This window comes from Anomaloglossus baeobatrachus, chromosome 10 (assembly GCF_048569485.1).
Source record: "Anomaloglossus baeobatrachus isolate aAnoBae1 chromosome 10, aAnoBae1.hap1, whole genome shotgun sequence".
Classification (NCBI taxonomy): domain Eukaryota; kingdom Metazoa; phylum Chordata; class Amphibia; order Anura; family Aromobatidae; genus Anomaloglossus; species Anomaloglossus baeobatrachus.
The window spans coordinates 45,812,782-45,824,992 of NC_134362.1; the positions used below are offsets into that span (position 1 = coordinate 45,812,782).

At 43.6% G+C, this 12,211-nt stretch overlaps 1 protein-coding gene across 3 annotated transcripts in view; it reads right to left on the reverse strand.

The window, feature by feature from the left end:
- Positions 1 to 8,089: 8,089 nt before the first annotated feature.
- LOC142255063 (serine/threonine-protein kinase D3-like) overlaps positions 8,090 to 12,211 on the reverse strand; it is a 62,588-nt gene continuing 58,466 nt past the window's right edge. For all 3 annotated transcript variants that reach the window (XM_075326502.1, XM_075326504.1, XM_075326503.1), the window contains one exon: positions 8,090 to 9,436. In XM_075326502.1, the coding sequence (XP_075182617.1) occupies positions 9,357 to 9,436 (80 nt within the window). In that variant the 3' untranslated portion in view covers positions 8,090 to 9,356. The remainder of the gene's footprint in view (positions 9,437 to 12,211) is intronic.

Genomic DNA, 12,211 nt, shown 5'->3' on the forward strand with positions numbered 1-12,211 from the left:
TGAGTTTAAAGAGAGGAGGAATGTAAGTAAGTAGAGAATCAGAAAATGCACAAGTAAAATCTGTGTGAGGAAACATCACCATCTGCTGGAAAGAGTATGGACAGAAACAAAGTTAAAGGGAAGTGATTCCCGGGGGAAGAAAGTCAAGAAAGGAGCCCAAGCTAGTGACTATCTGTGCCGTAGCTATAAAATACACAAAACAAAAAACCTGAGGCTTGAGCAGAAGGGGAGTTATCGTTCAGACTTGTACCAAGGTGAACATGCTGAGCAATCTGATCTGGTGGTCCCTGAGGGTGTGAAGTCCCTGAGGGAGGTTGAATGTGTGAGTTAAGAAGATAGTTACTGAAGAGGAGAACCTTGTGATGAGCTGAAGGACAAGTTACCAAAAAAGACAACTGTGTGAGCTGAAAGGAACGAGTGACCAAAGAGGGAGTTACCAATGAGGATGTCCTTATGAGCTCAAAAGACAGGAAAGCCTAGTTGAGGGAAAGTCTACGCTAGACAGCTAAAGGCCAGGAGGTCCCTGTGGTGCAGACTTAAGCTAAGCCCATGAGAGACAAAGGTAATTGGTGCGACTTACGGCTTAACGGGAAACAGCCGATTCCCGTTAGAGCCTGTTACGGTTACCATTGCAGATAATTCTAGGGAAGACAGCAAGGACTGTTAAGGTGACTAGACGGACGTTTATGGGCGACATACAGTGTGTTCATTTGAATATTGTGTTGGAAATTGTAAGGTTCATGATTTTCTTCAAAATTGCATTTTAATAGTTGGAGATTTAGTAACTATTTACATTTTCATCTTGTTCCACTGTGATCACTGGGTCTGCATTCTCTGTGTTGCTGCATCCCTTCACCTGTTTTACACGAGTGATGGAGAATCTTCATCATGTTTACTTTTTGAGAGTCCAGAGGCAAAGCGATCCATCCTCCGAGAACTGGAGCAACCTCGGCATTAATGAATTCCTCCACAGGGGCACAAGAGCAACAAGAGATGAAAGAGAAGAGGAGTATAGGAGAATTCATATTTCTGTCTGATATTTGGAATGATACATGCAAGAAGTATAACGTAAGACTTCCTGCAATGCTCAGATGGTGGCACCTGATATTTATGCTAATAGAGCCAGCCTATCCTTGTAAGTACACGTGTGAGCGGTAGCTCCTCTAAAGCCTCTTCTTAAAGAGGTTTTCTCGTGATTGTTCTTCAGAAATGCAATGCTTGAAACCTCGATGCCCGCTGATTTTTGGGGGACATTATGTTCCTAAAGATCAACAGTTTGGCCTGGAGACATAGTTGTCCGGCTAGTCTGAACTGTGCCCTTTCAGATGCTGCTGGCAAGGGAAGCTTTGCCTCTGCAGCATCGGAGGAGCGTAGGAACACTGAAGCTGGATCCATTGATCCTAGACAATTGTAGAAGGGGCAGCACTTGCATGGCATGCTGACTTGCAGGCGTGTGCTGCAGAAGTGGGCGGTAACCTTAGGCTACATTCTACTTCGTTACTTAGGTTGAAAAACGACCTGGGTCAATCTAGTTCAACCTTCCTCCACCAGTTCTACATTTGGTCACTAAGTCATTTATAACCAGCAATGTTGTGTGTACTGAGGAATTCATCCAGCCCTTTTTTGAAAGCTGTTATAGTATCTGCCATTACTACTGTGGCGCCCCTGAGGCTTCCGTCGCCACAGGTCATTGCACCCCATCCAGCGGTGTGATGCCCCATTCTGGGAGAGGAAGAGAGTGAACTCCGGTCCCCTGGTAAATCCACACTACACCCATTGTTAGGTACATACTGGGACCAGGGAAAGTGGCAGTTACCCCCCCATGCTGCATGCTGGGAGGGGCCGTAAGACCCATCCCTGCTCCTATAGGGTACAGCTTAGCAACTGGGGAGGTGGGAGGAGCCATCTGAGAGCAGACACAGAGAGGAAGGTCAAGTTTAGTTAGTCTACCTCAAGGAGGGAGAGAGTGAGCATGTAGTTGGAGAAGAAGAACGAGAGAAAGGAGGGAGGAGGAAGCCTGCTGGAGGCAGGCAAGGAGGAGAAAAGAAAGAAAGAAAGAAAGAAAGAAGGAAAGAAAGCTCCAAGTCAGACAGGAGCAGAGAAACAGAAGGAGACGCTTCCTGGTGAAGATCCTGGGACCCAGAGGTCCAGGTGACACCACGTAGGAGACAGAAGGAGTCGCAGGGCCACGGGTAGTCTGTATAGCTGTCGGGGCAGTTTAGAGCTATGGTGGCCTGTTCCACAATAACATCAGTGGAGAGATCAAGCTGTGACAGGGGACGGTCCCTAGAGAATGGAGGAGTGCAAAATCATCTCCAAACAGTAAAAACCGAGGCCCAGGGAAGGTTGTAGACTCCCAGGGCCAGAACCCATAGCAGACTTCCAGAAAAGGGGTAATCAGCCGACAGATGACCCCCCAGCCTGGAGGCCGTAGTGGAGGCCAAGCCAGGTCCATCCTAACAAAGGCAAGGCTAAGGAAGACAGCAGAAGAAAGAGACACTAAGGGAAGGGTACCGGCTTTTACTCTCTGAATCACCCAGAAACGGCGGAGGTCCCTGACAGTGGTCCCAGCAGTCCAAGGGTTCCTGCCGGCTTTGATAAGAACTGTGAGTAAAGAACTTGAACTGCACCCTTGGAGTGGTCTCTGTTATTACAGCTGCATAGACATTCACAAGCACCAACTGTGCCCCGGGCATTGCTCCACCTGTGGGGAGCAGTACCACCATTGCTGCTATATCATCACCCCGGAGGCCTCACACAGCAGCGGTGGCTTAATAGCTGCATACCACAGGTGGCGTCACGAACACAAACTTTATTCATCAAGTCACATATTCCACTGACACCCACCAGGGCCACGGAGCCGGGCCCAGCCACCACTGACTACCACCGGACTAGTCCGGCCCGGCACCGGGTGTCCCACAGCCCTGAGGTGGGCGAGTCACTACCTCTTGTGGTAGGGTATTCCACAGTCTGACTGCTCTAACTGTACAGAACCCTTTCCTATTTAGCTGCCGGAATCTCCTTTCTTCCTCTTGCAGGGAATGCCCCCTGGTCCTTAGTATTGTCTTTGGAAGGAATAAGTCATGTGCCAGTCCTTTATATTGACCACACATGTATTTATACATATAAATGAGATCTCCTCTGAGACGTCTTTTTTCTAAGCTAAACATATCTTACTTTTTCAACCTGTCATCATATGGGAGGCCTTCCATTCCTTGTAGTAGTCTATTTGCCTGCCTTTGAACTGACTCTAACTTCTGAATGTCCTTTTTAAAATGTGGAGCCCAAAACTGGATCCCATATTCCAGATGTGGCCTTACAAGTGATTTATAGAGGGGTAACAATACGTTGGGATCACGGGATCTAATCTCTCTTTTTATACACCCTAGAATCTTGTTTGCTTTTGCAGCTGCTGCCTGACATTGAGTGCTGCTGCTCAGCTTATTTGTAATGAGAATACCCAAGTCCTTCTCCTGTTCTGTAGTCCTGAGTTTACTTCCATTTAATGTATACGCAGCTATAGGATTACTCTTTCCTAGGTGCATTACTTTACATTTATCAACATTAAATCTCATTTGCCAAGTATCTGCCCATTCTGACATCTTATCCAGATCTTTTTGTAATATTGTACTATCAAGGTCAGTTTTTAATATCCTACATAGTTTGGTGTCATCAGCAAAGACTGACACCTTACTATCAATCCCATCCACAAGGTCATTAATAAAGAGATTAAAAAGAATTGGTTCTAGCACAGATCCCTGCGGTCCCCACTACTCCCAGTACAGATTCTTGCAGCACCCCACTGCTGACGATAGCCCATTTAGAGAACGTACCATTTATGACTACTCTTTGTTTCCTATCTTTTAGCCAATTCCTTACCCAGTTGCATATAGTTTCCCCCAGTCCTTGCTTCTGGAGCTTTAGTATAAGGCTATTATGTTGTACAGTATCAAATGCCTTTGCAAAGTCCAAATAAATCACATCAGCTGCATTACCAATATCCAGGTTTGCACTTACCCCCTCATAGAACCCCAACAGGTTGGTTATACACGACTTATCGTTCATGAATCCATGCTGTCAGTCAGTTATTATATTATTTTCTGCAATATATTTTTGCATGTCATCCCTTAAAATGCCCTCAAAAACTTTGCATACTACTGATGTCAGGCTTACTGGGCGGTAGTTGCCTGGATCTATCCTCTTACCTTTTTTAAATATCGGTACCACATCAGCAATCCTCCAATCCTGAGGCACCAACTCTGTTACAAGCGAGTCTAAAAAGATGAGATACAGTGGTCTGTCGATTACGGAGCTCAGTTCCCTCAATATTCGTGGATGAATGCCATCTGGTCCTGGGGATTTGTCAATGTTTAATTTACTCAGACGTAGGCGTACTTCATCTTGTGTTAAATTAATTATATTGGGTGGTGAACTTTGATTTTTGACTTGTTGAATGATCCCTGGTACAGTCAGTTCCTTTGTGAACACAGATGAGAAATGCCTATTTAATATCTCAGTCTTTTGTTTGTCCTCTATAACTAACATGTTATTATATTTTAAGAGGCCGATTCTATCCTTTGTTTTCCTTTTGGCATTAATGTATTTATAAAAGATTTTGGGATTTATTTTAATGTCCTTGGCGATTTTTGTTTCAGTAGCTAGTTTTGCTTATTTGATTTTTTTGCATTTCCTATTGATATCTTTATACTTCTGAAATGCTATTTCTGTATTCTCATCCTATAAGATTTTAAACGCCCTTTGTTTTTGTTTTATTATATTTTGTACAGTCTTATTTATCCATAGTAGTTTCTTTTTATTCCTGGATATTTTATTACCAGAGGGTATAAGTTTTTTACAGGACTCTAGCAATATATCCTTAAACTTACCCCATTTATGTTCGGTATCCCCAGTTACCATGACTTTGTCCCAATCTACACATTTAAGCTCTTTCCTTAATTTGTTGAAATCAGCTTTCCTAAAATTCCAGGTTTTATCATTTCGCCTTTGAAATGTTCTATTACGTTGAAGCTTACCATATTATGATCGCTGGTGCCCAAGTGCTCCCGGACCTGTAGATCTGAAATTGTATCCGGTCTATTTGACAGGACCAGATCTAGCAGATTATCTCCCCTTGTCAGTTCATCTACCATCTGAGAGAGGAAATAGTCTTGAATGGTAGATAAGAACTTACAGCTTTTAGCACAACCAGAAGATTGTATGTCTGGATAGTTGAAATCCCCCATAATAAGAACCCGATTATTATTATTATTATTATTAGCTGCCTTTTCAGTTTGTTCCAGCATTTCACCCTCTATTTGTTCAGGTATGTTAGGAGGCTTATAGGAAACTCCAATTAGAATTTTTCCATTATGCCCCTCCCCATGTACATTTACCCATACTGACTCTACATTGTTGCAGTTCCTCCCAATGTCATCATTCAACACTGGTTTTAGGTTAGATTTAATAAATAAACACACCCCATCACCTTTTTTGTCTTGCCTGTCCTTCCTAAATGTACTATAACCCTGTATGTTTGTCACCCAGTCATGGCTTTCTTCCAGCCAGGTTTCCGTAATGCCCACCACATCATAATCCATGGTTACTGATGAGCTTTTGGCGATTTTTTTTTATGTTGCAGAATTTCTGCACCTATTATGTAAATTAGATTACTTGCGTTTTTAATTGCATTTTTGTGTACTTTATTTTAGCATATGTTTTTATCATGTTTTTGATGCTGTGGTTTTTGAGTCTTTTTGCCATGCCAGAGCATACAGACGTTCAGTGTACAGCGCGACACAAGGGGAACAACAGAAATAATATAGAAGGAAGGCTCTGACGATAGGGAAAGGGGATTCCTTTTGCAACTCACCTGAGTTTGTACCTTATGCTCCCTAACATCCCTATTCGGGTTCTTCCCCTGTCACCATTATGTGCCAAGGCCCTCGCTTGCCCTGATCTCGCTCTGGCTAGTGAGAAGGCCGGCAAGAACACTAGTCTTACCAGTGCAATAAGGTTTTTTTGCAAAAAAAAATCTTGCCAAATCAGACAATGTGATTTTCTGGATTTGTTCTATCATTTTCTCTCTATGATGTCAACTACAGGCCTCTCTCATCTTCATAAGTGGGAGAACTTGCACAATTGGTGGCTGACTAAATACTTTTTTTTCCCCACTGTATTTCAAACTGAAAATGAACAGACACACACCAGGCTGTCTCTACAGAGAGTCTCGTTTATTATAACATAGCCCATATTTTATAGGGGGCCTGTCTACAGAAAAGTTACATAGCAATTTCATAATTATTGGCATATTCATTGGTAAAGACAATTATACTAATTTTTTTTTAAAAAATTTCTTAACTGTCACATAGCATATTACATGAATGTAAATTATGTCAAAGTAACACATCCGAATTGATGACATGATTCTTGTGATAAATGCTCTGTCAAAGTATTCTATAATAACAAATTAGTATATATTTAATCATGTTGTCCACGTAATCAGTATAAATGACACAGTAGAGATTTGGATATCCTGGAGACACCAATGGTTATTAAAGGCATTCAAAAAACATTTAAAACAACAATAACCTACAAAAAAAACTACAACCGACCACCATAAATAATACCCAATGATCCACATTTCCCTTCAAATTGTGTTCCCTCCTAAGTGCCATAGAAATCAGTTTGGTTACAAGAGTTTACCACTAGTGATGGGCGAATAGTAAAATATTCGGGTTCGGATTATTGGTACTGAATACTGAGTACTATTCCGGTATTCGTCACAGATAATGAACCTAATGGAAAATCTTCTAGAACAATGCTCGGGTTCACTACTGACTTGAATTAGGTTAGTTATTGGTGACGAATACGGAATAGTATATCCATATTGAGACCTGTGACAGGTTCAGTGCAAGAGTCACATTCTATTGGGAGACTCTTAATATTAAATATTTTATTTTCCTTTGGTGCCTAATGGAGTAATGTTGGTTTTGTTGCCAACAGCTTTTCCAGCAGTCCTTGTCAGGTGCAGCTGCTTAGTTACCACTCTCCTCACCTTTAAGTAGTGGCTTTACCCAGCAATAATTGCTGTTGATAAAACTCATTTTACTCTGGCCATCTTGGTGGAAGGAGCTGCTGGGGTACTGACCTGTGCCTATCCATCTGCTGCTTTGGAGTCTGTCTGCAGCCATGGATTTTGGTGTTAATATCCTTTTGTTGCTCCCTCTGTCTGTCTTTCCTTCCGTGTTTATTAGGGCAGTGGTGGGACTAGTGTCTCTTGCTGTCCTTCTCACTAGCTAGGATGTTTGCAAGGCTAGTGAGGGATTAGGTATACGGCTCAGCGACGGGTTAAAACACCTTATATAGTGATGCTAGGGAGCTCAGGTAACAGCTTGAGGTGAGTTGAGGAGGTGTCCCCTAACTCCTTTCCATAGCTGCAGGGCCCATCATTGTTGAACCAGAAAGAAATGTAATGGTTTCTTACACAATTCCCTTATTTTTATCATATTGTTTATGTGCCTAAGAGTCCCTTACCTGCTTCATCATAGTAGGTCGTCAAGAAAATCCTACTCCATAAATTATTAGGCTAAGCCTGAGTAAATTATGAGATGCGAGTCCTGCTGTGCATCCATTCAGACTTATCTGGTTGGTCAGATCCTCCATCCCTACCTTTCGTTATCTACCATTATCCTACCAGATATATTAAAAGAAAAGTGCTTTCAGGCTCCACATCTCGCCATCCACTACAGCTTTGAGCGTGAGACGACCTTCATTTTATAGACAATCTTCTTGGCTATCTCATACATAAATATGACTTGCAACTATTTAGCATATGATTAGTTATGCAGATTCTGGTCATGTCACTGCATTGTTACTGTTTTGCTCCTAAAAATGTAGATTTTTATTATTTTGTTAGTATTTTGTAAATCCACCTTTAGCTTTCATCTGCCTGAATCCTTCAGATTCAAGCATGTCTCAGATGAAATCTGATCCCAGGTCTCTTCTACATGTTCCCAGTGTTGGTGTATACTGGTCGGCTCACTTGGGGATATCTGCAGCTTTTTCTTCAACTCTTCCCACAAGTGATGGATTGGGTTGGGTCTGGGGTCTGTGGGGACAATCCAGCACCTCTTCTTCATTGTTATTGAGCCATTTCTTTCCCAATCTCGCCACATGCTTCGGGTCGTTGTCCTGCAGGAACACTATGTCGTCCTTTTCATACCCATAGTCCTCAAGTGTACCAAGTAACTCGTCTTGTAGGATCCTCACATATAGCTCCGCATAAAGACCATCATCAATCCTAAACAAGTATCCAATGCCTTTGACTATGAAACACTCCCATATCATCAGGCTTCCTCCACCGAACTTGACAGTTCCTTCAATTTCTTGATCCGTTAGCCCCTTTTTAGACCCATTTGCAGCCATCAGAGCCGTCTATTGACTTTCGTCTCATCACTCCAAATCATCCAATCTTCCACTTTCCATTTTTCTTACTTTTTTGTAAACTCGAGCCAACGCTTCTCATGACGATATTGAAGTTGAGGCTTCTTCACCTTTTTTCGGGCCACCATTGCAGACTTCTGTAACGTGCGTCGCTCAGTGCTTGCATGGACGTCAGTGATCTCACTATTATGGAGCCTCCACTGCCGGGTTTGTCGCTCCAGAACTGATAGACCTTGTGATGAGCCAACGTATTGACTCCGATATTTTGTCTGGACGTCACCTCTTGGCTTTTTAATGGATAGACTGACTTCATGTCATACTCTTCCAGCTGTCATGGCCTCACATGATACAGTTTGGCAATTTTCTTGGCCAAGAGACCCCTATCGATGAGCTGGATGATGTGGTTTTTATTTTCTTGGAAAATCTTCATGGCTGCTCCTCGATTCCAACCAGTGACCTGTCGCTTAGGAATCAACCTAATCACACACTGAGCTATTAGGAAATGTGAGAACAGGTTGTAATTTGTAGTATACAGGAAACCAAGGAGCAAAACAGTAACAATGCAGGGACATGACAAGAATCTGCATAACTAATCATATGCTTAGTAGCTGCAAGTCACATTTATGTATGAGATAACGAAGATGATTGTCTATAAAATAAAGGTAAACCTGTAGTGGATGGTGAGATATGGAGCCTGAAAGTCAAAAGTTCAAAACCATTTGCACGTCAATATATATAATGATTAATTCAATTTAGTAATGATAAAATATACTATTTGCTTCATATGAAGAATATAGTTAATATAGTTCTTATTAGTCCAAAGGTATAATTCTTAAATTCTTTAAACCAGTGGTTTTCCCCAGTAGGTTCAATCTGTCAGATCTGCTGACGTTTCTTTGTTGCTGCGTGAAGATTCATTTTGGGCATAAGTAATGGTCATCACTTGAGGTTTGTGGCATCACCAGGTTTTCATCCTCAATGGCTTCAGTTTTACCTGGAAAACATTTGCAATTAGCCCCAAGAATCTTCTTTATGAGCATAATGAAAAACTTTACCATAATTGCAATAACCATAATCCGAAAACTCCTTGGATAAGAAAGTGAATAATTCCTGCGATGCATCCACCCAATCCATTGCATAAATTCAAAGGATTCAACCATGAAAGCCATGATGGCAGTAGATTACTCACAAAAAGTTTAGCTTTTGCGTGAAATATCAAGATGATACTACAATGTCCTCTAACCTTTTCATGGGAACTTAACGAGACCTTCTCTAATCTTTCGGGTGCACAATGTCCAACTATTCAATGTTTCGGGACTTTTTGCACAACTTGTTCTCTAACAAGGAGCTTAATGGTAACAGCTGTTTGATCCATGAATCGCCCAATAAATTGATGGGTTCAATTAAGGCCGCGTTACACGCTACGATTTATCTGACGATCTCGATAGCGATGTGACACGCCCAGATCGTAGTTACGATTTGTTGACATCGCACATAGGTCGTTTATTAGCGGTCACATGTAACGATCTCACAAGTGACGCAAAATCGTTCAGCGATATATTGTTTGCCCAAGGCGGTCGTGTGGATGTTGTTCGTCGTTTGCAGGGTGTCAAACGTACCAATATGTCTGCTGCGTTCCAAACGACGAACAATATTTTGAAAATTAACGACATGTCAACGATCAACGATTTTCAACCAATTTGCGATCGTTCGGAGTCGCACATAGGTGTCACACGCAACGACGTCGCTAACGATGATGGAAGTGCGTCACAGAAACCGTAACCCCGACGACATATCGTCAGATAAATCGTAGCGTGTAACGCAGCCTTTAGAATTTGTATTGTACTATCCTCCTCATCATACTGTTTACATTTTGACATCATGAGACTGTGATGTAGCAACCGGCAATGTTGTGAATGGCCGGTATGTGTCGCAGAGGCGGAGGTCCTCTGCGATCTGAACCTAGAATGTTTTTCTGGGACTTGTAGTTCCAACAAGGATTGCAGTATATATTCAGGGCTGGGTTCATGGGATGGTCAGAAGTGATAGGCGAGACTGACCATCCACATACCTCCCATACATAGGTGTGTCTAATGGGATTTAATGGAGCTGTCGTTTGTCACATGATCGCTGTGAGTAGGTGGGAGCCATCTTGCTGAAAGCACATGGTCAGGAGATCATGTGCATGCTGAGACAGTAAAGGGCTCTGAGAGTCTAGGGAGCTGTAGAGTCTACTGGGGCTCTGGACTGACAGCAGGTGCCATCGAACGGAGCTGGTCCGATGACCTGGTTAGTGAGACCAGTGAGAGTCTCCCTGGAGGTCAAGCCTAGATGAAGGCAGACGTAGAAACCTACTAAGCAACTGACAGGTAACACCCTGAGAAAAGGGGATGTGGACTGGCTGATGCCAGAGAACGAACTGTATGGACAATCGGCGGTTGACACCAACAGTGAGACATTGTTGTCCTGCGGGAGAGCAGCTGTGGCCCGTTACACTGCGTGGTTTATGAGGATGTGAATAAATCACCTGGATTGTTTGAGTGACAAAGTGCTCGTGTGTGTCTTGATCCCGTTGCCAGATGTGTACCCCAATACATTGGGGGCCCAGGTCATTACAAGACCAAGACGACACCTAACAATTGATCAGCAGTACCGCACCATTGTGAGGCTAAGGCCGGCTTTGCACACTACGACATCGCAGGTGTGATGTCGGTGGGGTCAAATCGAAAGTGATGCACATCCGGCGTCACTTGCGATGTCGTAGTGTGTAAATCCTAGATGATACGATGAACGAGCGCAAAAGCGTCGTTATCGTATCATCGGTGTATTCTCCGACATTTCCATAATGCCGCTGCCGCGACAGGTACGATGTAGTTCCTCGTTCCTGCGGCAACACACATCGCTGTGTGTGAAGCCGCAGGAGCGAGGAACATCTATTTACCTGCCGCCGGCGGCTGTACAGAAGGAAGGAGGTGGGCGGGATGTTTACATCCTGCTCATTTCCGCCCCTCCGCCGCTATTGGCCGCCTGCCGTGTGACGTCGCTATGACGCCGCACGACCCGCCCCCCTTAGGAAGGAGGCGGGTCGCTGGCCAGAGCGACGGTCGCAGGGCAGGTGAGTGCATGTGAAGCTGGCGTAGCGATAATTTTCGCAACGCCAGCTATCACAAGATATCGTACCTGCGACAGGGGCGGGGACTATCGCGTGCGACATCGCAGCATCGGCTTGCGATGTCACAACGTGCAAAGCCCGCCTAAGTGTCACCAGCAGGTTGTACAGAGATACAGAGAGACTAGAAGAGCCACAGAAAGGCAGATAAGTGGCCACTGAGCTTATAGTGTTGCAAAGTGTCACCAGCAGGTTATACAGAGACACAGAGAGACTAGTAGAGCCACAGAAAGGCAGATAAGTGGCCACTGAGCTTAGAGTGTCACAGAGTGTCACCAGCAGGTTATACAGAGATACAGAGAGACTAGAAAAGCCACAGAAAGGCAGAGAAGTGGCCACTGAGCTTAGAGTGTCAAGAGTGTCACCAGCAGGTTATACAGAGAGACTGGAAGAGTCACAGAAAGGCAGAGAAGTGGCCACTGAGCTTAGCGTGTCACAGAGTGTCACCAGCAGGTTATACAGAGATACAGAGAGACTAGAAAAGCCACAGAAAGGCAGAGAAGTGGCCACTGAGCTTAGAGTGTCAAGAGTGTCACCAGCAGGTTATACAGAGAGACTGGAAGAGTCACAGAAAGGCAGAGAAGTGGCCACTGAGCTTAG